Raw genomic sequence first — 25,017 nt, 5'->3', positions numbered from 1 at the left:
CCGGCATGTGCATCGGGTGACGTCATTACATTTGCTTGCAGTGCTAGACAATAATGGGCCTTGGGTTCGGCCTAGAGAAGCATGTCTAGGTTGTAACTGATTTGAATGCAGTGCAATGCAGTGCGTTGCTTTGACTCGGTCTGTTCGTTCGGTTCATACTGACCGTGGCGAGCGATGATGCCGCGGCAACCTGAGTCAGGGCCGACAAGGAAGGGCCACTGCTTAGCACTTACCTGCTGTCCACTTCGCTTCTCTCCACGTGCCGGTGCAACCATATGCAATCCCCCCCTCCCCCCACCGCTCTGCGTACCTGGACAGATTGATCCTCCGTTTGCGCCAGTGGAAACACACGCCAGTTCACCTTCTGTACCAAACTTTCCCAAAATGGCAAACGCCTTCCGTTCCGCGCGCCTCCTTTATCGGGCGGTAGAAGACCAGGATGAGGACTTCATCCTTTCAGTCGAGTCGGACCCAAACATCAGCGGCAACGCCAATGCCGACCTTCTGAAACCAGCGAGCAAACGGAGCGTAAAGGGCCTCGTCCACTTCATGCAAGAAACTGCCCTCCTCGGCGTCATCATCTGCCTGCAGCCGTGCCCGGACCGGTCCGAATCCTCCTCTCCAGACGTTGACCCAGCCAGCTCTGTCGCCTTCACCAACCGCTGCCAACGCAGCGGCAGGAGCAATGGCCGCTCTTCCGCCGGCTCGCGCAATGCAACCCCCATCGGCTACGTCAGCTTGTCACACGAGCTCGGCCCTTCCAATCCGCACCACCGGAGCGCAGCCATCGGCATCAGCATCGCCGCCTCTTTCCAGAGCCAGGGTCACGGCAGCGAGGCAATCAACTGGATCCTGGACTGGGCCTTTGAAGTTGCTGGCCTGCACCGCGTGTCCATCACAAGTTTTGCGTACAACGAAGGCGCCGGCCGCCTGTATCAACGGCTGGGCTTTTCGCTCGAGGGCCGGAGACGCGAAGCTCTCTGGTTCCGTGGCCGCTTCCACGACATGCTGCTCTTCTCCATGCTCAGACACGAATGGGAAAAGCGGAGCAACCGTGTTTGAGAACGCCATCAGCCTCGGATTATTACCTATGAACCATGGAGTCTTGCACCAGACCCATGAGACGCAGCCATGATTTCTGCCGGTTGAAACGTAATGCATTCGAATTCAATTCTGGTATCCATGGTTTTAGACTGAAAGAAAAAACCCTCCCTAGGCGCGGGCGTACATTTAAACAAGAAGACAGTGTCTGTATCCTGTACATCTAATTTCCTCAACCCATTCCACCTCATCTACTCGGCATCGTCGGGAGCTCTGGGAGCCGTGTCGTTGACCTGGATTCCACCGCGCTTCTTGTGATCCGAATCGTGGAAGGGCAGGCGCCACCCACCCTCACTCTCGGGGGTGCTGAGCCACAGGCGCAGGAGGTGGCGGCGAGGCGCAGGCGGAGGATAGTCCTTGTACGCAGTGCGGGCGTGCAGAACATGCTCGTTGGACAGGAACTGTATGTCGCCAATCTCGAGGATCATGTGCAGCGACAGGCGCAGGCACGTGTCCTCGAGCACCTGTATGGCCTCCTGCTGCGCATCGGAAAGCGGCGGGATGATGCCCTTGTCCGAGAAGCGGGTGAGCGAGCGGACGTAATAAGGGTCCCACCTATTGTTGGGTACATTAGCGACGGCCCTTCTGAAGACATTGAAAGAGACGTACTTGGAGTATACTCTGGGAGTCTCGCCGGTTTCCAAGTAGAAGATGCTTGTCCGGATCCATTCGTCCTCACCAACACTTGTCTCGCCCTTGCGGTCGAAGTACCAGATGGGCTCGGTAAGCGTCCGCGCTACGTCGGGGCGCTCTTTCTGGAGCGTGTTCCAGACGTGGTGCGAGGAAACAATGTCAGACTCGCCGCCCTCCAGGGCACGAGCAATGCACAGCAAGCCGACAATGTCCGAGTCGTCGGCGTGGAAGAATTGGCTAGCGCTCCGTCAGCTTCGGCCAAATTCATCAATCAGCACAGGGGGCAATGGGCACATACCGGGCGTTTGTCCTGTAGATACGGACGGAATCGATCTGGGTCGGGTCGTCACCTACGTCCTTGACGTGGCCCAGAACGTGACCGCGGCCGTTTTGCGAGACAAAGTATCCGAGGTAGGTACCAAGGCCCATGTACGCGACGGCAGACTTGTGAACACCCCAGCGTTGGACGGGGAAGCCCTTGAAGAGGATGAAGCCCTTGCCATTGAGCAGCTCGGCACGGAGAGCAGTCATCCGCTTGGAGAGCTCGGGGAGAGGGAAAAGCTCCTACGCACTCGTCAGCGGCAAAAGTGGCGGCATTTCCTGGAGCAATGACTGATGTACCTTGGACACGGCAGTGAGGGGGTGGCCGGCAGCGAGGAAGGCATCGGCGGCCCTGTCAAGCTCGGCGATCTCGTCGTCGCTGAAAGGATGAGTCCATCGCTCAGGGTTGTTCTTGTAATCGTCGGCCTGCCATACAGTCGGACCCTCGATCTCCTTGGGGAAGTGCTCGTAAGGATGAAGGAGATCGTAGAGGGGAGGGTGCTGGCCAGAGGTCTTAAGGCCGTCAGGGAAGACGTTGGTGTCGACAGGCGCCTGCTGGGCCTTGGAGGGGTGCGATTGTGGGGCCTGAGGGGCAGAGTCTGCGACGGGACCGGGGGCCATTGTGAAAGAGTGGGAGGGCGCAATTGAGTGGCAAGTGAGGCGAGAGATGGGCAGGAGGCTGGAGTATTTAAGCGGCACGAAGACGGACGCCAGAGAGCGAAGATCGGATTTTCAGTGGTACAATTGTAGCATGACGACGGCGGGATTGCGTGAGACAAAGCCGCGATAGCGGGCAGCGCGGCCTCATTCCTCATTGCAGGGCCTGTCTTGCGTGATAGCAGCCGTCGAGCACGATATCGCCGTTGGCCAGTTGCAGCCGGACCCCGCAGTCCGCCCGCCTGCACATGCGCCAAGGCTTCCGCTCCGCTGCGCTCCTCGAATCACTGCTGCGGAGCTTGTCCGCCCGTCCGCCCTTCTGTTCACGTACGGGTTGCCTGTTCGGGTAATTCTGCCGGCAGCTTCACCCCTTCGAACGTCGCCGTCCAGGCGCAAACAACCGGCGGCCCAGAGATTGACGCCATGTGTGCGTCCAGATGCGCGGCCTGCGGGCGTTCTGATCAACGCAGCCGACATCAGTGGGGATGGGCAAGAGGGCGAACAGCGAAATGGACTTGCATGAGGGACCAAGATCTCGTGGTACAACGAATATCGCGTTCGAGTGACTTGTTCCGGGAGGCTGCTCACTCAGATGCTAAACACGCCAATAGTCTCTCCCGTAACTCTTGCTCCGGGTTCGTTGCCTTCTTCCGAATCGCAACGCCCTTGACCAACCCCGTCCGCAAATAACATGCAATGTTTGCTCTCACTACGAGACCCTGTGATGTCGGACGTGCCCATAGCCAAGTGAACGCCCCTTCAGTCGCTGAATTAACATGTTTCTCTCCGTCTTTTTGGCCATTCCTCAGCTCATGATCCACTCTGCTGCCGTTGGTTCAGCCCAGCCCGGGCGAGAGAGAGGCTTAGAAGCCACGGCCACCGCCGCGACCACGGCCACGGCCCCTTCCACCACGTCCGCCACGACCACGGCCGCGGCCGCCGCGGTCGGCCTGCTCCTTCCTGGCCTTGTTCTTGGGCTTGGGCGCATCGTCGATCAGGAGCGTGTCCAGCGGCAGGCTGTCCGGGAGGATGTAATAGCGAATGTTGGAGCCGCGAATGTTTATGGTGTCGAGAGTCAGGGTGTCGCGGTTCTTGGGCGTCATCTTGACCGTGCGAAGCGCCGTGTTCATCGTCGGCGAGACGGAGGCAATGGTACCATTGACAACAGTGCCTGCTTCTCGTCAGCGTAACTGGCCCGGGGCAGAGAACATGGCGATCGCAGCCAATGATTCAAGCCCGCCTCACATGCGGTTTGCAGTCCCAGCGAGGCCGCAGCGAGCGACGCACAGCGGTAGGCAACAGCAGGAACGAACCGGGGGAGCGACGTACCGTTCTTGAGCTCGATGGTGACCGTCTCATTTTGGCATTTCATCAAGAACCTGCAGGGCAGTCGTCAGCCAGGTCCGCAGTCGGCGCGCCTTGAGTCGCGAGAAGCTCAGCTTTGCTCCACTTTGCAAACTGAGGGGGACGAGGCTTACCTGACGAGCTTCATGATGGCGATGTGGTGATGGGCAGGTGGCTGTGCCGGAGGCTGAGAGTGCGCGGGCGGATCGAGGGCACGCGGAACTCTGGGTGGATGCAGAGGGCAGTTTGGCGCTGGAGCGGCGAAAGCTGTGGCCGGAGGTGATGTCGACTTTGTCGGCGCGAAACGCAGCTTGGCGCGCTCGGGTAACGGCGTGCGTTTTGGAACTCGTCACGCTTACTCAGCAATACCGCCGCTGCGCGACGTGCTCGGACCCTCTGCCCCGGCTTAGTCGTTGCCGGCTGGCTCCAGCAGTGCGCGTGGCATGTCTGCCGTACATCCCGCACAACGCACCTTGTACTCGTAGCGCTTGTTCCGCGTCCTCTGTTTGGGAAAGCTTCGCCACAAGCAAAGACGAGGCATGATGAGCCCAGCAGTGGTACGTGGGTGCTGTATCTACGGATTCCAAAGCCTATCAAAAATGCAGCACAAGTCCGAAGCCCGAAGCGTATTGGGCTCACATGCCAGTCACCACGGAGCAAGCACGTGAAGCCAATAATGTCGTTGAAATAGTAGAATAATGCCATGTTCGGCTGCACAAGACCATACGCCGTGCCCCAAGCTTAGTGAGTTCTACCCAAAGGCAAGTTCCCTAGCGCCCCGGCTATCTCTCCTGCTCAATCTTCTCCCACTCGCTGTCGGTGCTGCTCTCCGTCCCCTCGCCGACGCTCCGCCGCTTCTTCAACGTGTCGTCCGCCGCCGGCGCGAGGGTCGCCTGCGCGCCCGTCGCCGAGCTGGCCGCAGGCCGAGCGTCGGGCTCGGTTGTCGTTGCGACGGCGGGTGCCCTTTTGGCGTTCTTCTTGGTGTCGACTTCGGTCTCGGTCTCAGTCTCGGTGTCGTCCCCGGTATCCATGCCTTCGCCCTCGCCGCCCTCCCTGCCAACGGCGGGCTCGCGCGCACTGGCCAGGTCGTCGGCTTCTCTGCTCTTCTCGCGGTCGCGGTCGCGTCGCTCTCGGATCTTCCTCGCAGCCTCCTCCTTCTCCTGCGCCTGACGCAGCTCGCTTGCGAACCAGTTGATGGCCCACCACAGACCGCCGCAAAGGAAGGACAGGACGACAAAGTGGATGCTGTAGGTGGCTAGTAGGAGGGTGAACAGGACGAGCTGCAGGGCGGCGAAGCTGGCGTTGGTGGCGACAAGTAGCGTGGGAGTGGGGCCCGGGGTGAAGATGGAATTCCAGAGGTTCTCGAAAAACTGCGACATGGCGGGCGGGGGTGCGGGTGGTGCGCTGGGAGGTCCTCTGGGTTTGCGCAGGCAGGCGGAGGGGTTGCGGCGTTGGTGGGAGGGGTTGGACGATTGGAGCCGTGCTTGACCTGGCCCGGCAACCCTCGTCACGGCGCTGCGAGTGGTATTTGTGGTTAGTGCTGCCTGCGCGACGCCAGTTGGCAGGGCGGCGATGTCACACGGCCGCGAATGACTCGGGCCTTTCGCGGGGCTGCCGCGCCCCGCCAGGTACTTAAGTCCCTCCATCTCCATCCTCACACCTTTCCCCCGCGACTTCACGTGCCGTGGCGTGTGGCTGCTGCCTGCGGCCTGCGCTCTTGCCCCACCGCTCTGGCGCGCTCCAGACTCACTCGCCACCCGGAAGTCCTCCGTTGCAGCATCTCTCTACGTCTGCGTTCCGGCGGCGTGAACGACGCTGCTGCTGCTTCTGCTGCTGCTTCTGCTGCTGCTCCTGCTGCTGCTGGGTGTGGCGTTGGATCTTTCGTCTGGACGCCAATATGGCCATAGCGCATGGGCCCGTCGCGGCAGCCATACAGGCATTACGCCTTGTACTTGGTATGGATGATCCTGTTTCTGAACCCAGACCATCATAATGATATAGAGCACTGGTGTACGATCTCTTTGTCATGGCCATCGTCATTATCTCAGGACCCCTGCAGGCCTCTTCGCTTGTGTGCGTCAAATTATTCATTTTCATTTCTGTTTAAACACTTGCTGCCCCGTCCATGGGTACGTCTGGACTCATACTTTGACAGCGTGCGCCGACTCAACGTCTGACCCCACCATATTGCGTCCCATAATCTCTGACTCAATGCGTAACCTCCTAGCCTCTTCGCCCTCGCTACTCCTGTCCTTGAAGACTTGGTCCATCTGCTCCAGTGATCTGCCGTTGGTCTCGGGCACAAAGAAGAACGTCCAGACAAATGCCAGAATACAGAATACAGCGAAAAAGGTGTAGGCGCCGAAGCCTGTGTTTTGCACGAGCGGAGGCGTAATAAGGCCGATAATGAAGTTATTAAGCCACTAGGACTAGTCAGCGCATGGACTACAACGGACACATGTTATTCTCCCGTGTAACTCACATTCGAACATGTCGACAGAGCGACACCTTTGGCACGTAAAGACGAAGGGAAAAGTTCCGCCGGCATTGCCCTGGATTATGTTAGTCACTGCGCGATAGACTCGCCATGGCGGCCTTTGTATGGTCGGTGCTGTCGATATGGTGGGGATTGACGAGGGGACACAGAGGGAGTGAACATACCAAGGTACGGGGCCCCAAGAAGCGCCAAAAGCTACAGAAAGTCAGCATGGAGAAGAAAAAGAACGGCGCCCCAACAGATGCTTACCGAGCATGTATACGAAGAGGAAAGCAACGCTGGTCCATCCTTGAGGTTTGTGAGCGGGCCAGTCCTTATCGAACTTGCCCACAAGGACCGCGATGATGATGTGCGCAATACCCATGACAGCTGCGCCAGTGAGTAGAAGAGGCCGCCGGCCGAAGCGATCCATGGACCAAAGGGAGGACGCGACACCGACGAGCTGAGCAACGTTCAGGACACCGGCCAGCACGAGCTGCATGTCGTAATCCTGACCCATCGTCTCGAACAAGGTCGGCGCGTAGTAGATGAGAGCGTTGATGCCGACAAATTGCTGGAAGAACATGAGGCCCATGCCGACGTGGGTGCGGCGCCAGCAACCCTTCTTGAAGCAGTCGGCCCACGAAGCGAGCTCCAGCTTAGCGCGATCAATGGCCACACGGCTGCCAAAAAGCTTGGGGTGCTTCTCCTGAGCAATTTCCTTTTGGAAGGCAACCTCGCTACGGATGTCGTACCATTCCTGGATGACGCGAGTATCAGACTTGGGCAGTTGACGGAGCTTGGCAAGGCTTTCAAGAGCTTCCTGGTCCCGGCCCTTGGACGCAAGCCAGCGAGGGGAGAAGGGCAGGAAGACGATGCCGATTCCGAGGACCAGACCTGGAATGATCTGGAGGAGGAAAGGCAGGCGCCATGACCATTCGGTCGGGATGTACTGCGTGCCGTAAGTGATCCAGTAAGCAACCACGATGCCGATGACGATGCTAAGCTCCTCGAGCACGAGCAGCGAACCGCGGATCTCGGGAGGCGAGATCTCGGAAATGAACAACGGCGCAACCATTGACAGCCTGGAAGAAATCAGCAACAGCGCCTTTGTGGAGCAGATTTTATGGGGGGCACCGACATGCCGATGCCGACGCCGCCAATCAGACGGGCGACGACAAGCATGGAGTAATCGACGGCGCCGGTCTGGAGCGCCGATCCAATGGTGAAGATGAAGACGGCCAGAACGATGGAGTACTTTCGGGATATCTTATCCGCAATCCACCCCTGGTTGAATGCGCCTGTGGAGCAAACAGCATCAGCAATCCGCAATGACGCAGTTCCCCACGGGGAAAGGAAAAAGACTTACCCAGCAGCGCACCGAGCTCGATCATGGCCGTCAGCAGGCCCTTCCAAAAGCCGGCGCCCGACGCGGCGTCTGACACGCGCGGGAATTGATCGAGGAACTGCGGCATCACCAGGATCACCGAGACCACGCCCTGGCTGCAGCACAGACGGCACGTCAGTAACGCGCGCAAAAGGAAAAAAAAAGCAAAATGTCGAGGTCGGGTAAGGGACGGCGGGAAACGCACTCGTAGCCGAAGAGGAGGCCACCCATGGCGGAGAAGGCGGCGCAGAGGGCGACATAGCTGGAGAAGAAGAGACCGCGGAAGCCTGGGCAGGGGCCAATGGTCAGCAAACAGTCAACAGCGCGGGCTGGGGCAGCAGGGAGACTCACCAGGCGGGCCGTAGGGCTCGCGCGTCTCGGCGATGGGCCGGTCAGAGCGGGTGGGAGCAACCTCGTGGTGCGGCTCCTGCAGCGGCTCGTCGAGCTTCGGGACGGCGTCGACCTTGTCCATGGTGGTGCTGGTGCTGTGGACGGAAAGGGATTGGATGTCGCTGTCAGTCAGCTCGGCCATGGCTGGAGGCGGGCAGGCTTTATAGCAGACCCGGCGGCGTGGAGGGCGGCAGGGGACAAGCGCCGCACACGATCGGGTTTTAAATTATCACAGCCGACGGCGGTGGACGGCACCTGGGCGCCGGGCGGACACTAGCCGCGTTGGAGGGCGTTGCGGCCGCCCAGCAAGGAGAAGCTTCGGGAAGACGCCCGGCGGTGGAGCTTCGCATGTCGACGCCCAGCCGGCGTCGTGAGAGCGCAGAGGCGGCGCAAGAGACGTCATCCGCGCGCGTGGGCGCTCAGCCCTGCATTACCCCGCGTTACCAATCGCGGTAGCGGGACTGGCGCTGCGTTTCTCCAGCTTTCGGAAACCATGTTGCGAGGAAACACAATGCCGAATTTGAAGCTTCGGCCTTTGCGCGGCCGCTAGGAGCGCGGAGCGTTTGCACTGTTTGCAGAGCCGATGCCGCCCTGCGGTGGGTGCGCCCGCAAGCTCCCAGCCCGCCAGCCCTCACCTGCTCACCTGCTCATCACACACCCAGAAGCTTCTCTGCGCACGCCGTGCGGCCGCGTCGTTCTCGACCGCCCTGCCGCCCTGCCGCCCTGCCGCACGTGCTGCAGCGCCCGATGCGCACCGCGCGCACAGGCCGCCCCGCTCCGTCGGCCCACGCTCGGCGCTGCTGCTGGCCGGTTTCTGCCGATGCATTCATTCCATCCTCTGCTCCATGGCTTATCTCACAAGTCAAACCCTCCCAGGCGGCAGTGGGACCCGCCAAGTCACGTCCCAATTAGGTTTAGCTCCGTAATCAAAACTACTTAATACTACTCCAATCTTCTCAGCCAATCACAACGCAGGGCACCCTCCGCCGCCGGAGGGTCTGAGAGCAAACGGTCGCAACTTTGCAGTGCGCCGATTTACGTTACGTAACGACCATAACACCTATCTTCGACGCTATACTTTACATCCATAACGAGGTTCCACCACCCTATAATTACGCTTAGATGATAGAGAAGCTGCTAATCTACCTCTATAGGTTAATTTAAACGCCGCTTCGCTCTAGTAGTCGCCCTAGTAGTCGGCCCGGTAGTCGCTCGACGCGCCCGCTCCGCTCTAGTAGTCGCCCTAGCAGCCGCCCCAGCAGCCGCCCTAGCAGCCGGCCGTTATTATAAAGGTCTTATTGCGCGGCTACTAGGGCGACTACTAGGGCGGCTGCTAGGGCGACTACTAGGGCGACTACTAGGGCGACTACTAGGGCGACTGCTGGGGCGACTACTAGAGCGGAGCGGGCGCGTTAAAATGCGTTTTAATACTCCTTCGGATGAGACTCTATACTAACGCCCACTACGTCCTACGCGTAAATCTTATATGCGAGGGGTTTCTTTGGCGGCCGAATAACCCTAGCGTATAAATAGAGGGACTTATAGTATATTATATAGTAGATGCGAGCGATCGAGCGGACGCGTTAAAGTTATTTAGGTTTTACGCGTTTTTTTTCGTCTTTAAGACTATACTTCGATATAAATTAGTACATACATCGCTATAAAATATATACGAAACGAAAGCCTACCGTTAACGGAATCGCTATAGATGGAAACGAAGATGATAGAGGGTGTTATTATAAAGTTATAATAATTCGAAAAAATCACTGCTTTAGATTATATATAAATTGCGACCGTTTGCTCTTAGACGCGATGCTAAGGGTTTCACGCTAAATTAACGCTAAGATGCTTGGCGTGCCTCTGATTGGCCGAGGAGTGTGGAGTAGTTTTGAGTAGTTTTACTCGCTTATTAAGCCCTTCAGCATCGCGTCTGACTAGTGAGATAATCCATGGCGATTTCCGCTGCCATGCCGAGATCCTGAGACCCGGACCCGAACCCGAACCCTCGTGTTTTCTCGAGCCAAATCGTGCATTCCAGATACTACCATCATGTGCCACATGTCGTGCTGCTTGATAACAACGTCGAAGCCGCCCACGCCATGCCGAACTTAGCAAGCCCCCGCTCCCAATGGCACCTCCATATGCAACACCAAACGCCTGAAGCTCCAGAAAAATAAAAACAAGAATATGAGAGCATAAGCAAATCCTACCCCGGCCGGCAGACGTGAGCCGCAGCAAAGATAACAGACACCCCACCGGGCAGGCTCCCTCTGACCCTCTGACCCACTGAACGCCGCAACTCCGTCATCTGCTTGAAGTATGTACATACAAGAAACTCTGGACATTCTGCCGTAACTCACGTGGGCATTGCTGCAATCCCAAACCCTCCCCCACCCCCCTTCCTCGACGGTTTCGAAGACCCGCCTGCACCGCCGCCACTGTCTCGCTTTCTGCCCGTCACCTTCTTCGCGTAGCCCGTCGAGCTCTTTCGCGACCCTTTTCGTCGAGGGTATGCCTTTTGGCCAGACGAGTACCGCCGCGCCCCTGCTGCAGACCGCCCCGCCCGGCCGGCTGCTGGTGTCGCTGCGGATCTTGTTGACGTTTGAGCCTGGCTGTACCGCACGTTGAAAGCCTCGAGTTCGGGATCGACTTCTGGCTTCCTGAAGTACGAGCTCCGGCATTCCTCTGACGATTCCTCGGCATCCAGGTCCACCTCATCCTCAAATTGTGCGTCGTCGTCCTCTTCGTCTTCATCACTGATCTCAATGATCTCGTGATTGGGGTCCTTGACCTTGTCCGCTTGCTGCAAGTGTTGTCCAGTCATCGACTCGAAATTGTTCTTGTACCGCTTGACCAGTTTGAGGAACCGCTCACCGTAGAGCGTCACCATCTGGGCATCGACCCCGGGTAGACTCATGAGCTCTCTTTGCGTGGCCGGGAAGCTGATGGCCATTTCTCGGAGCACCGTATCCGTAAACGGATGCGAACGGAGGTTCCGTGCTATCAGAATCTTCTGGCACTCGCTTCGACCCTCCCGCACGAATTCTTCGACAACGTCCTGGTGCAACTCATCGAGCGCCGCCATCTTCTCATCCGTCGTGATGGGCGCACCAAACTTTTGACGAGGGTTCTTGCTACTCTTCGCGATCATCCTGGTTCTTGGTTGTGGCGGCGCCTCGAAAGCTTCCGACTCGTCTTCAGCCTCGGCATCGATACCTTCGTTAAAGCCGTCACGGTCGTCATCCATGTCGACCACACGCGTTTTGCGGCTCACGCGTGATGCAATTTGGAGAGGAGACGAGACGTTTGTCGAGAAGGGGTAATCGTCTCGCGCAGCCGCGACCCCGGTGCCTTTGCGCTTGGTGGCCGCGTTCTTGGTCTTTTGGCCCTTCACTTGCCGCGGTGAGACTCGGACGTGAATCTGGACCGGCTTCTTGCGAGCCTGAAAAATACGACAGTTCCTGCCAAGCTGCGATGCGTCAGCTGCCGCGTGCCATTTACTGCACGTGTTGACCTACCTTGATGTACTGTGACGCAAACCCGGCCCGGTTCATACGGTTGTCTTCTTCAAGTGCATCCTCGCTGACAAGACGCTGGAAGAGACGTTCAGCATCTCCGCGATCTAGTTCCGAACCCGAACCGTATTCTGTCAAGGAGTCATGGCCTAGTTCCTTGATCTTCTTGGATGACGAGCCGCGAAAGACATCGACGCAATGCAAGAGCGTCACCTTCTCTGTCTGAATCCTTCCGACCAGGTTTATGGCTGCTGCGGCGAGGTCAGTGAAATCGCGGTATTCAAAAGTGATGGTCGAGTTGCAGTTATCGCACTCGGCATCGCATTCCTCGGCTTTGAACGCCTCGTTGAAATACGCGAGGACCTGGACTCGTCTGCAATCCGCCTTGTTCTCGCAGAATTGGACAACGTTTCGGAGCATGGCATACTGCCTTTCCTTCTGCTGACGGCTCCCTTCGCCTTCATCGATCATCTTCTTGAGAATGGCCGTGTCTTGATATCCATAGAACAGATGGCATCCGGACCTTTTCCCGTCGCGGCCAGCACGGCCTGTCTCTTGGTAGTAGCCCTCAAGGCTCTTGGGTATGCTATGGTGGATCACGAACCGAACGTCTGGCTTATCAATACCCATTCCGAAGGCGATCGTGGCGACAATCACTTTGTACGTGCCAGCCTGCCATGCCTTCTGTGTCTCCGACTTCTGCGCTGGCTCCATCCCAGCATGGTAGTGCTGCGCGGAAATGCCGTGCTTGACTCGCAGTTGCTCGGCAATCAGTTCGCATTTCTTTCTTGCTAAACAGTACACAATGCCGGACTTTCCGCGGTACTGGGTTTTGATAATGTCGGCAATGTTTTGAAGGATGTCCTCGCGTTTCCCTTTGGTGCGGACATCGTAGTACAGGTTAGGCCTGTTGAAACTTTGGGCGAATACCTCGCATCCTTCGATTCCAAGATTGTGAATGGTATCGACTTTGACATTTTCTGTCGCCGTTGCCGTCAACGCCATGACTGGCACCCCAAGGAACTGTCGGCGAATTTCCCCTAGAGTCTTGTAATCAGGTCGGAAGTCATGACCCCATTGACTGACGCAATGCGCTTCGTCAATCACAATTCGTGCAAGGCGTTGACGGCGATGGAGATCCTTCAATACGTTGATCATGGCTTGACTCTTACTGAGCATCTCCGGTGTGACGTACAAGACCTGGATGAACTTTTCCGCTTGAGACTCCCGAAGTGCATTCATAATGAACTGACGTTCCTCCTGGTTGAGTTCGCCGTTGATATGGAAGGCCTGAATGTTAAGTTTCCGCAAATGGTTGACCTGATCCTCCATCAAACTGAGCAGAGGAGAGATGACCACCGTCACGCCCCGGGTCTTGCCGGTCTGTATAACAGCAGGCAACTGGTAACACAGGCTCTTTCCACCACCCGTGGGCATGAGGACGAAGCAGTCTTTACCGCCCAGAGTTGCGTTTATGGCTTCAAGCTGATGAGGGCGGAATCCCCGCAAACGGAACCTGTCCTTCAGCGTCCTCTTGACATCGCTTGTCCAAGAAAATTGTGGCTGATTCGCTGGGGGAGCCATTACACCAGAGACTTTCGCATTATGTTTCTTCGCTGCTTTGTCCCGTGGCAGCTGCTGGCGGATCGGGTTTCCAGAAGCCTCCTGGAACGCCTCGCGCGAAGAATGACTTCTGCCAACGGCGTACGCTGTTTTGTTGTTTCCAATTTCCTCGGTTATATCCAACATGTCTTCGTCGTTGAGGTCGTCAAGGTCTCCGTAATCTTCTTCTTCTTCTTCTTCTTCCTCTTCTACTACCCTTTCTTCAACCACCTGCGCTGGCGGCGTCCCCATATTTGTGCTGAAAAGATTATCATCATCTTGGAAGTCGTGCTCGTCTACCAAAAGGGCTGGCCCAGAAGAGCCATGCTGGGGATTGGCAGATGACGGCCCCGAAACGAAGTCCATTTCTACTCTTTCCTCGGGGGTTCCAGTGGCTATGTTGGCAAATGATGCATCGCTCAGCCCATATTCGGAATATGCATCGTCTAACTCCTCAGAGTCTCTTCGAGGGATGGCATCGCGTGGGACAAGATGTCGTGTTTCCCGTGTCGACTTTGTCGCCGGACTTTTGCATGGAATCTGGGTCTGTTGAACTCTCTGCGTCGGCATTGCACTAGTAGCTTCTTGCAATTGATGCTTTCCAGGATCGGCTTGCGTGGAGCGAACCACTACGTTAGCGGACGCAAACTGTGGGCGGTCGTGCAACCGAGCTGATTCGCCTTCTCCATCAACAAAACCGGCGGCTTTCATCAGTCGGATCATCTCAACTTCGATGTTCTTGATTTGCTCGCCAGTAAGTTTGATTGCAGCCGTGGTCTCGTCAAACTCCGTCAGGTCTGTGCTGTATTCGGTGTCCATGAGACTTAGTATCCTATCTGAGAGCTCTTTTTTTCTCGTGTTGGCCCTTTCGAGCTGGTGCCGATTCTCGATGAGACTTTCGATGACCCCTTTGCGTTTGAGAGCACTCTTTGATTGCTCGATTAGATCCCTGGATGGAATCTCGTACGTTTCCAAATACTCAGTCTGCGCCCTCTTGAGACGTAGTACCTCGGTCTCCAGTCCTCTGCATACATTTTGCAGGTACTCCTCAGGCCAGGCCCCGAAGCTTGAGACTATCAAGCGCTCCTTTTTCGAGTGGAGAGCTGGAGAGGCCTGACCCGAGCTCGGCGTTGCCAGGGCATCTTCAATTACAGCACTTGCGCTATACATCTTGGACAAGATTGGAGAGGCATCCTTTCCCACAGACTTTTGTGGTTGCTGCCGTGGACGGGCGAGTAACGACTGGTTATCCTTGCACTCATGCCACCGAAAATCTTTGGATTTGTCTATCGTTGTCGGCTTCAAGCCAGACGGTTTAGCAGGGCTCTGCAGTTCTGGGTGGCTGATCTTGGACGGTGAAATGCGAAGGTTCAGTTGCACAGGTCGGTCGTCAACGTCAAAGTCGTCCTCGTCTTCTGAGTCGGCTACAATACGCCGCTTTTTTTGATGAGATCGCTTGGTCGGACTCGGTTTCGGCTCTTCGGACAGCTGGTCTCGGATGCTCCAATTGACTTTATTTGGAGAACGAGATGCTTTGCGGAGAGTAACGGCTCCCAAGGGAAGCTCAGTGTTTTCAGAGGGGACACGGCTGAGGGGTTTTCTTTTCTTGGGGACGGGTTTGAAGGGGCTCTCTGAAACGCGTTGCTGGCCCTCGTCATCGGCATCAAGTGCGGAGGTTTCGTTCGGATCTTCAAATTCCTCGCTCAAGCCCGGCCTAACGGTGGATGAAGATGCATATGGTCTGTGCGCTACCGTGGAATATGGAGGTGGGGGATCCTCGAAATCCTCGATGGGCGCAAACCCATCCGCAGCTGGCACTCCAGCACGTCTAGCCTGAACTCTTGGCCTCCGCGGAGCTGGACTATCTTCTGAGGGAGGCTCGAACTGGTCGCTCTTCCTCTTCCGCGATGTCGAGGAGGGCACGTGTATGCTGGGGCTGGAAGCAGTCCGGGTCTCGGAATCTCCGGTCAAATCAATGGCATCGACGTCGTCCATGTCCCAATCCTCGAACTGCATGTTTTCTTGCACTGCATGACCTTTGCCTTTTGATTGGGACGCATGTGCGGAAGGTTCTTTGCCAGCGCATTGTCTTGATGTGCCCGAGGACGCGCTCGCAAGCTTGCTCTTGAAGCGATCGATGGCACCCGCCAAAGGCGTCAGGTCCGGATGTGCTTGCGATATGAGGCGCGGCTTTGAGGTTGAGCCCGGGGCGGCCCGAAGCTTGGCCATATCTGTGGGAAGAGCGTGCGAGTGCGGTTTCGTATTGCCAGGGTCGAGAGTAATGGCGCTCGTTATGTTGTCTCGACGAGGCTCGGGGACATAGGAACAGAACTCGGGAACAACAGATTGTGAGCGGGGCGGTTCGCGGAGAGGCGCATGTCCTGCGAGAGGGGTGGACACTTCGCTATGGGAATCCAAAGTCGGTGCAGCGGCAGAGCTGGGTAGAGAATCGGAAATAGGGTGAACGATGGGCGGGCCTGCGGGCGGCACGAATGGCTTCGCGTTCAGCAACCAAGAAAGGTGGGGTTTCAGGTTGTTCTTGGTCATTTGGGCGAAGCGCCGCGAGAGAAAGCCAGGCTCATGGCGTTCCGGTGAGCGGCAGGCTGAGGGGCGAAGGAGCGGGGGCGTGTTGTTGGAGAAGCGTGGCGGCAATTGCAGCTCGAAGGAGGCGCGTCAGGCGACGCGGTTGCCGGGCGGCGGGACGGGATCGCGTAAACACGAAAGTCACGTGGGGCGCTGGTGCCTGGCTTATCGGCGCAGCCCGCGATGACTCCGACTCCTCCGCCGGAACATGACTAAGGCAGCGCTGTCACCGTCCAGCGCTGCATGTCGACGCGACCATAAGAAGTCGCCAGAATGGAAACCAGCCGACCACCAACGCTCCACCGAGTGACGACCAGCAATGCTCATTGAACATGGTGCGGCTGAGGGCGCGCCCCTGCCTTTCGCCTACCCGCCATCAACCGAGCATCTGTCCGACCCCATTCTGCCTTCCCCGCAGGTGCTCCACCAAGCCCGGGGCGCTCTGGTCAAGGCTCTGCCCGAGAAGGGTGTCGGCTACCAGAGGGCGAGCAGCCATCTCATCCATGACATTGTCCCCGCATTGAACGCCAACAGCAGGTCTGCCAACTACTATGGCTTTGTCACCGGCGGCGCCACTCCTGCTGCTGCCCTGGCCGATAATCTCGTAACAGCCTACGATCAGAACGTCCAAGTCCATCTCCCCATGGAAACGGTTGCCACGGACGTGGAGGATCAAGCGCTCCGGCTCCTGTGCCAGCTGCTCGAGCTGGATCCCCGCGAGTGGCCCCACCGCACCTTCACCACCGGGGCTACTGCAAGCAACGTCCTGGGCCTTGCATGTGCGAGGGAGCATGTCCTCCGCTCCGCTGCTTCCAGGCATTCGGGCCTGGCCATCAGCGTCGGCGAGCTCGGTCTCGCGCAAGCTATGCGGGAAGCCAGAGTAGATAGTTTCCAAGTTCTCACCACCGTCCCTCACTCTTCCCTGGCTAAAGCTGCTAGCATTGTTGGCATCGGCCGCGCTGCAGTCAAGGCTGTCGGTCTTGCTGATGCGCCACATCGCTTTGACCTTGAGAGGCTGGAAGATGCATTGGCAGCGGACAGGACGGCGTCTATCGTGGCCATCTCCTGCTCCGAAGTCAACACTGGGCGTTTCGCAACGAGTGGGTATGCAGACCTGGCAGAATTAAGGAAGTTAAGCGACAAGTACGGCGCATGGCTCCATGTAGATGCCGGTGAGTTCCACGTCCCGTAAAGTGGACGTGATCATTCCTGACTTTCCCAGCATTCGGCCTTCTGGCGAGGACGTTGGCGAAAGACGAATTCTCGAAGATCATCGCGGCCACGGATGGAATGGAACTTGTTGACTCAATCACCGGAGACGGTCACAAGTTGCTCAATGTGGTTTGTCACGCTCTCTCGTCTTCAATGGTGGCGCAATCTGACCTCCAACGTCAAGCCCTACGATTGCGGCTTCTTCTTCAGTCGCCATCTGCAAGCTGCACAAGAGACTTTCCAAAACGCAAACGCCGCGTACTTGAATGCCGGTGGAGCTGGCGATGCAGCTTCCGTCCCTTCGCCGCTCAACATCGGCATCGAAAACTCCCGCAGATTTCGCGCTCTGCCAGTCTATGCCAGTCTTGTCGCTTACGGGAGAGAAGGCTACCGCGAAATGTTAGAGAGGCAAATACGGTTGTCTCGTGCCATCGCCGGCCTCATACTCGACCATGCTGCATACGAACTTCTACCTCACTCAAGTGCTTCGCGGGGCGAGATCTTGCAACACATCTATGTCATCGTACTATTCCGTGCTCGAGACGAGAACCTCAACCGGCAGCTCGTCAGCCGTATCAACGCTACTTCGAAGATTTATGTGTCTGGCACATCTTGGGAGGGTGCTCCCGCTTGTCGCTTTGCTGTCTCGAACTGGCAAGTTGATCAAGACCGAGATTTGGCCATCATTCGCGAAGTTTTGGACGCTGTAAGCCAGGATACTAAATGTTCGTGATCACTGCGGACTTGAAGCTCCATGGGTGTACAGCAGCAGCCTTCGCCTAGTGACTCATCTCATTGGCGGTGGAACATTGGTCGATGCGTGCGTGAGTTGATCTCCACGGCCAAACGCAGTGGGCTCCATTCTCTCTCTCCTACGCAGTATTTGACCCCTGCCGAATGAGAGTTTAGAAACAGTCGAGCCTTACGGAGAACTGGGATTGAATTTCATTATTCAGTAGCGCTATATAACATTGACAGAAAAATGAATGCCCTTCCACCATTGGCGCCATCACTCTCATCATATTCGCTCATCGTCATGTAAAGCAGTCACTCGCTTAGGACGAAGGGGGAGTGCCAGAAGGAGCAGAGCCACCGCCCCCGCCGGAGCCAGACTCGGCGTTCTCGTAGCCACCCTCGGCAGAATAGTAGGCAGCAGGGGTGACGGTGTAGTTGGCGGTCGAATCGATGCCGACAGTGATCCAGGAGAAGACTCCGTCGGCAACGGAGTCGCCGAGAAGGACGTACTCGACAACGGGGTCAATGTCGTCAGCCTCGCCGGAAAGGATGCTGTCCTCGTCGTTAAGGGTCCAGTCCTGGGTGTTGGTGCTGTAAGGCTCGAAGGCCTCGACTTCATAGAGCAGGTCCTGGTCGAAGAAGAGCTGGCCAACATGAGCAGTGTTGCCGCCGCCTGAGATGGTGCCGTTAGGCAGGTGGGACCAAGCGCCAGGGCTGTGTGCAAGAACGTGGATGTGGTTTGCACGCGAAACATAGTGGCCAGGGACGATGGAGACGAACTGGAGCACTCCGTCCTCGTCGGTGGACTGGATGCCGCGAAGGAAGGTCTTGTTGAGGTTGGCGGTGTCAGAAGAGTCGCCGTTGCCGCTAGCAGCGATTCCGGAGTAGACGCCAGTTGCGTTACAGTGCCAGAAGTCCATAGCCACATCCTTTATGGGCTCGCAGGTGTTGGTGTCGAGGACTTGGATGTCTAAGTAGAGAGGAACGCCCTCCTGCGTCTCGGTGATGTTCTGGCGAAACAGTTCGCCAACGACATACTGTTCCCGTAATCTATTAGCATTCACGGCATATTCAGCCCGCACTGTGAGATGAGGGTTCTTACGTAGGGGCCTTGGGTAGTCTCCGGAGCAAGAATGCAGGAGTTGTTGCCGGTGAAGAGGAGGCTGGGGTCGGAGTTGGGGGTGACTCCGGTAAGATCAGAGTGGTGCGAGGAGTTGAGGACGGTGTCGAGGTCGCGCTTGGCCAGAGAAGCACGCTTGGAGAGCTGGTCGTGCATAGCTTGGCGGCGGGCGGCGTTCTTAGCCTCGATGCCGCGAGCCTGGATCTTCTCGGCGCAGTGGGAAAGAGAGCGCTTGCCCATCCTGGCCATGTTGGTACGGCGCTCGAGAGCCTCGGCCTTGTGGTCATGATGTGGGTGGGCGGCAACATCGGTGGCAGCAAGGAGCGAGAGCGCAACAGCGCCGAGGGACTTCATGTTGACCATTGTGAAGGTAGACGAAGGTGGATCGAGGGACCGGCGAGTGGAGGAGTGGTAAGAGCGAAGGATTGGCTTGGTGATGGAATGAGAAGGATGGCAGTCTCGAAGGTCTTTTATTATTGCAGATGAAAGTAAGGTCTAGCCGCGCACGGCAGCGATGCTGCTCCGAACCCCCATTGCTGGACGTCGCCAATGGGAAGGTAACAGATGGACGACACGTAAGCCTGGGCGCTGGTGAAGCATGGAGCGGGAAGAGAGCACAGGCACTGTGGAGGAGTCAGTCCAGCGGAGGGTGTTTCGGCGGAAGATTCGAGGAGGCCAGCAAGGTCACGGATGACGCAAAGGGAGGCTGAAGTCGCGAGGATCTGTCCGCGTGGCGGGCGCTAGGGCCGGGGCGTGTGGTGTTGAACAGGAGTACACTACAGAGTAGACGGCATCGCAAAAGGCGGCGGCGTGATTGGACAGGGCTGCAGCAGAAGGCCGTCTGGCTGACGCGGATGGCTTCGGCTCCAGAGGAGGCTGAGAAAACGGCGTGGTCGAGCTAGCCGGATGCGGAAGTGGGAGGCGCAAGAAGTCGTCGTCAGCGCTCTTGGCAAATGCTTGGCAGAGGCGCCCAGGGAAACCGCGATGCCTAAACAGCCGGCTTCTAGTCTGAACGAAACGCCTGGGCTGGCATAAGCCGTATCGCCCGCACCCCCATTGGCCGGCTGCCGGTAAAGCAGACGCGCAATAGCAAAGCAGCTTGCCGGAGCTCGCTACTGGCTCCTGTCTAGCGGCCTGGCACAGAGCGAGGCCGCGTCACATCGCCGGCAAGCAAGTGCCGGCCCTCTACATGAGGGCGGTTCCTCTTCTCGCCTCTTCCTTTTCTTCGACTGAGAGAGGCTGAGAGAGACCGAACCGCGCCACAGCCAACCGTCGGTTGCCAGTCAGACCTGCGTCCTGCGGCTGCGCCTTTCGTTTGGAGTCACTTCGCAACGCGTAGCCCTGTCAACAGCGACTGCGTTCGATCCCACGCGCACATACCCTGAACGGAGCGGCCTCTGTGCCGCAACCTCGAACGTCTGCGGCGATCGACTCCGACACGAGGACGAATACCTAAGTACCGCTTCCATCGAATCGTCGACGGTGGCGTCCCGCAAACATCAGAGGCACCAACGGCGAGCATCCCGAATCCGAACCAGGAAGCGACTGGCCACCGCCACCGGGCACCAGAGGCACCAGCGGCGAGCATCCCGAATCCGAGCTAGCCGCAAAACCCGCCATAAGGCTGATCTCTCAACTTCAACTGTCTGCGGGATTAGCGCCCGACACCGGGAGCATGGCAGAAAGCAGCAGGAACGGGATTCCGCCCTTCCGATCTCGCCATTTCATCACGGAGAGGCAAAGCTGATCCAGCCATGCAGTTAATCGAGATCTTCATGATGGGACATTGTGAGCCGACTCTCATTGCAGGCTATGGCACGCTGACACCTTGACTGCCAACCCGCCGTCGCCTACTGAAGTCGTGTATGTACATATCTGATAGTCGTTTCGAGCGCGGGTCGATACGGTGAAGCCCTTCACTCGCCTCCCTCCACTCACTTCCACCAAGTCTGGTCACCCGGCCTCGTCATCCCCATCAGCCTCATCGTTGGCTACCGGCTCCTGCGTGCTTGTCGAGGACGTCTTGGCCTCCTGTTTCCGGTACAGATCGGCCAAGAAATCATTTGTGCTCGCTTCCTCGATGCTTTTGTCCTCTCTGACCCGTAGGAACCGCGGAAAGCGGAGGCTGAGGCCACGCTCTTCACTGATAAGGCCAATGGCTGCAGTGTAAGTCGGACTGAGCGTGATATCGGCGAAGGCACATTCCCAGACTTCCTGGGGCTCGAACCAGACGGCCGGCTCGCCGTTGTATTCCACAAAGGCTGGCTTTCTCGAACGGACGTTGGAAAGCCTGACCTTGCCATTTCTCTCCTGCTCATCGCCATCCTCGCCGTCATCATCCGACGCGGTAATGCTTCCTATGTCAGGATCGTATTTGGCTCGATTTGTGGCATAGAATTTGTCAGTAAAGCCGGACATGCACTTGGTAACAGCCTCAAGACAGCCGGTTTCAGGATTGCGCACGGCCAGCAAGATGGGTGACCACCATTTGCACTTGCGCCCGTTGCCATGCCAAGCGCCGATAGGGATGAGATCAATCGTGTCAGCTGATGTGTTGTAATCCTTCTTAACTTTAAGCCAGGAGTCCAGACGTTTGTCGGGCTCGTACGTGGCGAGCAGGGCTTTACGACGGCCACTTGTCTTCTTCTCGTCTTTTGCCTCCCCACTGCCAAAATCGTTGTATTTTGTGTTCTTTGTGATGTTTTGGGCTTTCGGTTGCTTCCCTGGTGTGGGAGGCGCCTTTTTGTCCGTCGGGTCTGCAGCGAAATCTGGATTGGGTAGATTGTCCAATACCTTTACCATGATACCTTCGCACTTGTGTTCGGTCGCCTTCCTGAAGAACTCGCTCACGGCTTCTTGATCCACTGATGACGCATCGAAGCTCTCGACCCACGTGAAGTGGTTTGGTATCTCCGTAAAAAGACTTCTGAGCAAAGACCGCCGTTCTCGAAGTGGTCGGTCCAGTAACTCCTCGCCGTTCAAGTACATCAAATCAAACGCAAACAAACATACGTCAATCTTTATGCTATGGATTACCACGTCCTTGCGTGCTCGATTGGAAAGCACCTGGAAGGGCTTAAGATCACCAGTGTCGCGATCAATTGCGACAACTTCGCCTTCGAGGATGAAGCTACTGACGCCTTCTCCACGGATCTGGGGTACCAAGGCAACAAGGTCAGGATATTTGTCAGTCATGATTTCTAGGTGGCGAGAGAAAATGGTAACCTTGCCATGTGCGTCGCAATGCACTTGTGCGCGCTGGCCGTCATACTTGAACTCGCAGCTAAAGTCCCGACCTTGAAGTTTCGTCAACATTTCGCCCAGATCGCGGGTTATGCTGCCAAGCATGGGACGGAGAGGAATGTGCATTGAAAGTCCGCAGCGTAGGAGCAACTCGTCGCAGACTCCAATTTGGAGGAGTGTAGGCACAAGGTCGTTGTAATTTGGCCGGCGGGCGAAGCATGCTTTGACGATCTCTTCGTTGTGCGAGTAGATCTCCGAGAGCTGCTCTTTCTTCAAACTGGCCAGTGTTGAGGTTGGTTGGATAGGAAAACCGGCTCCGGGAGGATGTGACATGAGGAATGCTCGAGACAAGGCTATAAGCATGGTCGTCTTGACAGCACCAATGCGGAGATGCTGGACCAAGGTCCTAACAATGTAACGTGACTCTTCGGCACCCCTTGAGTCCTGCAAGAGTCGCTCCACGATGCGCTGCTTGACTTGCTGGCTTCCCTGGCCTTTGCTGTTCGCGATTTTGACCAGAGAATCGTATACCATTTTGATGGTCAATGGCTTCGGCTTCCGCAAGGTAAAGCTCTGACGTTTCTTCGCTTCAAAGGCTACGTCGCCGGCGTCCCCATATTTGTTGTACAGGCTCTTGAGGCCAGCATTATTTAACCCACATACTTTGATCAAGGCCTTCGAGATAGCTGATCCTCCTAGACCCAGCTCGAGATCGACGTAGGGAGGTGAAATAGAATTTGTGGCGAGCCAGACCTGCCGAAATGTAAGCAGATATGGATGGTGTCAGATGATAGTGCACCCACAGCAGGCAACACACTGTGCGGGTCGCTTTCAATGATGGTTCGTAAGAGGTTGACCAACGTGTCCACGATCTTGATCCTACTCTGTGTGCTGTTGACCAAGACAAAACACCTCGTCAACAACGCATACGTCGCGTGCCCTCCGTCCGTAGCCCAGTGTGTTTTTAGGTCTGAGACATAGTCGGAAGGTCGGAACGTCAGAGGGCTCTGATCGAATGGTATGTTCGAGGCAATTGTGTCTTCGGCGGTTGCGGTGGATTGTAACCGGAGGGTGTTGGTGGCAGCTGTGGCATTTGATCCGAGCCTTTCACCTTCGACTACTTGTTCGCGGTCGCTACTCTCGCCACGAGGAGCAACCTCCTGCTGCGGAGGCTCTTGGGTGCTACGGTTGCCATCTTCCCTATTCCATTCTTCCTGGAGTTTTCTCGCAAGCTCTTCATCCGTTAACTGGGCTTCTGCCGTGCCGTTCTGTGAGCTGTTCGCCGTGTCGTGCTTCGGCGCCGAGGGGGGCGCAGTCTGGGAGTTGTCTTTCTGCTTGGCAAAAAAGTAGTCGAGGCTGCGCACGGGTCTGTCGGAAGCCTTGGTATCGTACTTCTTGCGTCGTTTTGCCGGACTGCTCATGACGAGGGAGTGGCGTGGAGTTGCGCGAGCATAGGAAGTGAGAGTGGGCTTGTTGCAGCTTCCATAAGCTCACGTCAAACGCGTCATAGGAGCTGTCGGCCGCAGATCTTCCGGCGCTATGCCCGTATTGTGCATGTTGTGGAATGCTTCCAGAATAATAATGTGCACCGCAGTCGAGATGGAGGAACGTCACGAGGGAATGGGTCGATTTCTTTGCACAGTTTGATCAAAGGAGCTGGCCCGACGCTTTTGTGCCAGGCAGCGTCATTGTATTTCCAGCATGTTTCTTGTGCAGCGGTCTATTCAGAGACAAAAAGACCGAAATCCTTGATTTCAAACGTCTCGAGGATGCGCTGCTTGATTGTTGCGGCAGCGTCCACAAGCGGGCCCTGCTTCGCTGCGGCAAAATCGACCTCTTCCTTGGGATATTCTCCGGGCACGTGCGGGACGTTGACTGTGATGATAATGTCCGTCTTCTGCTCGACCAGGCGAATGAGAACCAGCAGGAGTGCCGTAAAATCCGCTTGCGGCTTGCGGCCCCCCGGGCCTGCAGCTGGGTGTTGAGTCGCGACCAGAGCATATGCGGGGACGTTGCTGGCGGGCGTGTCAGTAATGCGGAGCCAACCTTGTCCCGCGATGCGATCCTGGGAACCCTTCCCGCCAAAGACCTGTGCAGGCTGACTTACGGCATGCGCGCAAGCACTGCAGCGCTGGTCTGCCAGCAGTGTGTTGCGTCGTTGCTATCGTCGACCATGTCCTGTAAATGGTACTTCAGGGCTTCTTCGTCGCTGGACGCCTGGGACTCGTCGACCCGCTCGGTCAGGTCAAAGATAACGCTGGTGAAGCCGTCTCTGTCGAGCCAGACTTCTTGAGTGTCGGGCACCTCACGAATAAGGCTGGCGCTGTCAGACTCTGTTATGCTGCAACACCGAAAACTTGGGACATACCTGACGTCGCCAAAGACAGACGGAAGCTCGACGGTGATGGCACCGCCATAGAGTTGAGCAGGAACGAAGCCAGCCATGACTCTTGCGCTTTTTAGGCAAGGGCTGCAGAGGTTGTGTTTGGGCCGCAGGTTGTTGCGCGGCTGTCTTTGTGTTCCACGGTGTAGGCAGCAAGCAGGGCTGCATCACCGGCGCTAGTGCGTCGACGTGCCTGGGGCACAGTGCATAGTGCACGAGCGTTTAGAGTGCCCTACATGCTGGCAACCTGCCCATTTCCCTCAGCAGCCTCCAAAATGGTGTTTTGGTAGCAATACTATGTGCGTAGTCGGTGGC

The 25,017-nt window shown here is 57.1% G+C and overlaps 10 protein-coding genes across 10 annotated transcripts; 2 read left to right on the top strand and 8 right to left on the bottom strand.

Moving 5' to 3' along the window:
- Positions 1-384: 384 nt before the first annotated feature.
- Positions 385-1,062, top strand: BKCO1_5000236 (gnat family protein; the record flags this gene model as incomplete). Its single annotated transcript, XM_020276830.1, has 1 exon — positions 385-1,062. One exon carries the CDS (start codon positions 385-387, stop codon positions 1,060-1,062), a length of 678 nt encoding a protein of 225 aa, XP_020133990.1.
- Positions 1,063-1,292: 230 nt separating this feature from the next.
- BKCO1_5000235 (taurine catabolism dioxygenase family protein) lies at positions 1,293-2,676 on the bottom strand (the record flags this gene model as incomplete). Its single annotated transcript, XM_020276829.1, has 4 exons — positions 1,293-1,656; positions 1,711-1,971; positions 2,033-2,298; positions 2,356-2,676. 4 exons carry the CDS (start codon positions 2,674-2,676, stop codon positions 1,293-1,295), a joined length of 1,212 nt encoding a protein of 403 aa, XP_020133987.1.
- An 899-nt stretch (positions 2,677-3,575) lies between these two features.
- Positions 3,576-4,204, bottom strand: BKCO1_5000234 (small nuclear ribonucleoprotein sm d1; the record flags this gene model as incomplete). Its single annotated transcript, XM_020276828.1, has 3 exons — positions 3,576-3,883; positions 4,042-4,091; positions 4,191-4,204. 3 exons carry the CDS (start codon positions 4,202-4,204, stop codon positions 3,576-3,578), a joined length of 372 nt encoding a protein of 123 aa, XP_020133988.1.
- A 634-nt stretch (positions 4,205-4,838) lies between these two features.
- BKCO1_5000233 (pkr1-domain-containing protein) lies at positions 4,839-5,435 on the bottom strand (the record flags this gene model as incomplete). Its single annotated transcript, XM_020276827.1, has 1 exon — positions 4,839-5,435. The coding sequence occupies one exon, from the start codon at positions 5,433-5,435 to the stop codon at positions 4,839-4,841; it is 597 nt and encodes a 198-aa protein (XP_020133985.1).
- A 762-nt stretch (positions 5,436-6,197) lies between these two features.
- Positions 6,198-8,451, bottom strand: BKCO1_5000232 (mfs monosaccharide; the record flags this gene model as incomplete). The annotated part of the gene is made up of 8 exons (XM_020276826.1): positions 6,198-6,479; positions 6,539-6,608; positions 6,718-6,748; positions 6,803-7,617; positions 7,674-7,833; positions 7,902-8,035; positions 8,125-8,206; positions 8,271-8,451. The coding sequence occupies 8 exons, from the start codon at positions 8,449-8,451 to the stop codon at positions 6,198-6,200; spliced, it is 1,755 nt and encodes a 584-aa protein (XP_020133986.1).
- Positions 8,452-10,665: 2,214 nt separating this feature from the next.
- Positions 10,666-15,973, bottom strand: BKCO1_5000231 (family helicase; the record flags this gene model as incomplete). The annotated part of the gene is made up of 2 exons (XM_020276825.1): positions 10,666-11,778; positions 11,828-15,973. 2 exons carry the CDS (start codon positions 15,971-15,973, stop codon positions 10,666-10,668), a joined length of 5,259 nt encoding a protein of 1,752 aa, XP_020133983.1.
- A 355-nt stretch (positions 15,974-16,328) lies between these two features.
- On the top strand, positions 16,329-17,954 carry BKCO1_5000230 (tyrosine decarboxylase; the record flags this gene model as incomplete). The annotated part of the gene is made up of 3 exons (XM_020276824.1): positions 16,329-17,181; positions 17,232-17,350; positions 17,406-17,954. The coding sequence occupies 3 exons, from the start codon at positions 16,329-16,331 to the stop codon at positions 17,952-17,954; spliced, it is 1,521 nt and encodes a 506-aa protein (XP_020133984.1).
- A 322-nt stretch (positions 17,955-18,276) lies between these two features.
- On the bottom strand, positions 18,277-19,439 carry BKCO1_5000229 (extracellular dioxygenase; the record flags this gene model as incomplete). Its single annotated transcript, XM_020276822.1, has 2 exons — positions 18,277-18,993; positions 19,059-19,439. 2 exons carry the CDS (start codon positions 19,437-19,439, stop codon positions 18,277-18,279), a joined length of 1,098 nt encoding a protein of 365 aa, XP_020134129.1.
- Positions 19,440-21,029: 1,590 nt separating this feature from the next.
- Positions 21,030-23,740, bottom strand: BKCO1_5000228 (dna ligase 1; the record flags this gene model as incomplete). Its single annotated transcript, XM_020276821.1, has 2 exons — positions 21,030-23,072; positions 23,123-23,740. 2 exons carry the CDS (start codon positions 23,738-23,740, stop codon positions 21,030-21,032), a joined length of 2,661 nt encoding a protein of 886 aa, XP_020134128.1.
- Positions 23,741-24,039: 299 nt separating this feature from the next.
- BKCO1_5000227 (ran-interacting mog1 protein) lies at positions 24,040-24,764 on the bottom strand (the record flags this gene model as incomplete). The annotated part of the gene is made up of 3 exons (XM_020276820.1): positions 24,040-24,334; positions 24,427-24,636; positions 24,688-24,764. 3 exons carry the CDS (start codon positions 24,762-24,764, stop codon positions 24,040-24,042), a joined length of 582 nt encoding a protein of 193 aa, XP_020134121.1.
- Positions 24,765-25,017: the final 253 nt, after the last annotated feature.

The sequence above is a fragment of the Diplodia corticola genome, assembly GCF_001883845.1.
Source record: "Diplodia corticola strain CBS 112549 chromosome Unknown scaffold5, whole genome shotgun sequence".
NCBI lineage: Eukaryota > Fungi > Ascomycota > Dothideomycetes > Botryosphaeriales > Botryosphaeriaceae > Diplodia > Diplodia corticola.
This window is presented reverse-complemented; position numbering and strand designations above follow the sequence as displayed.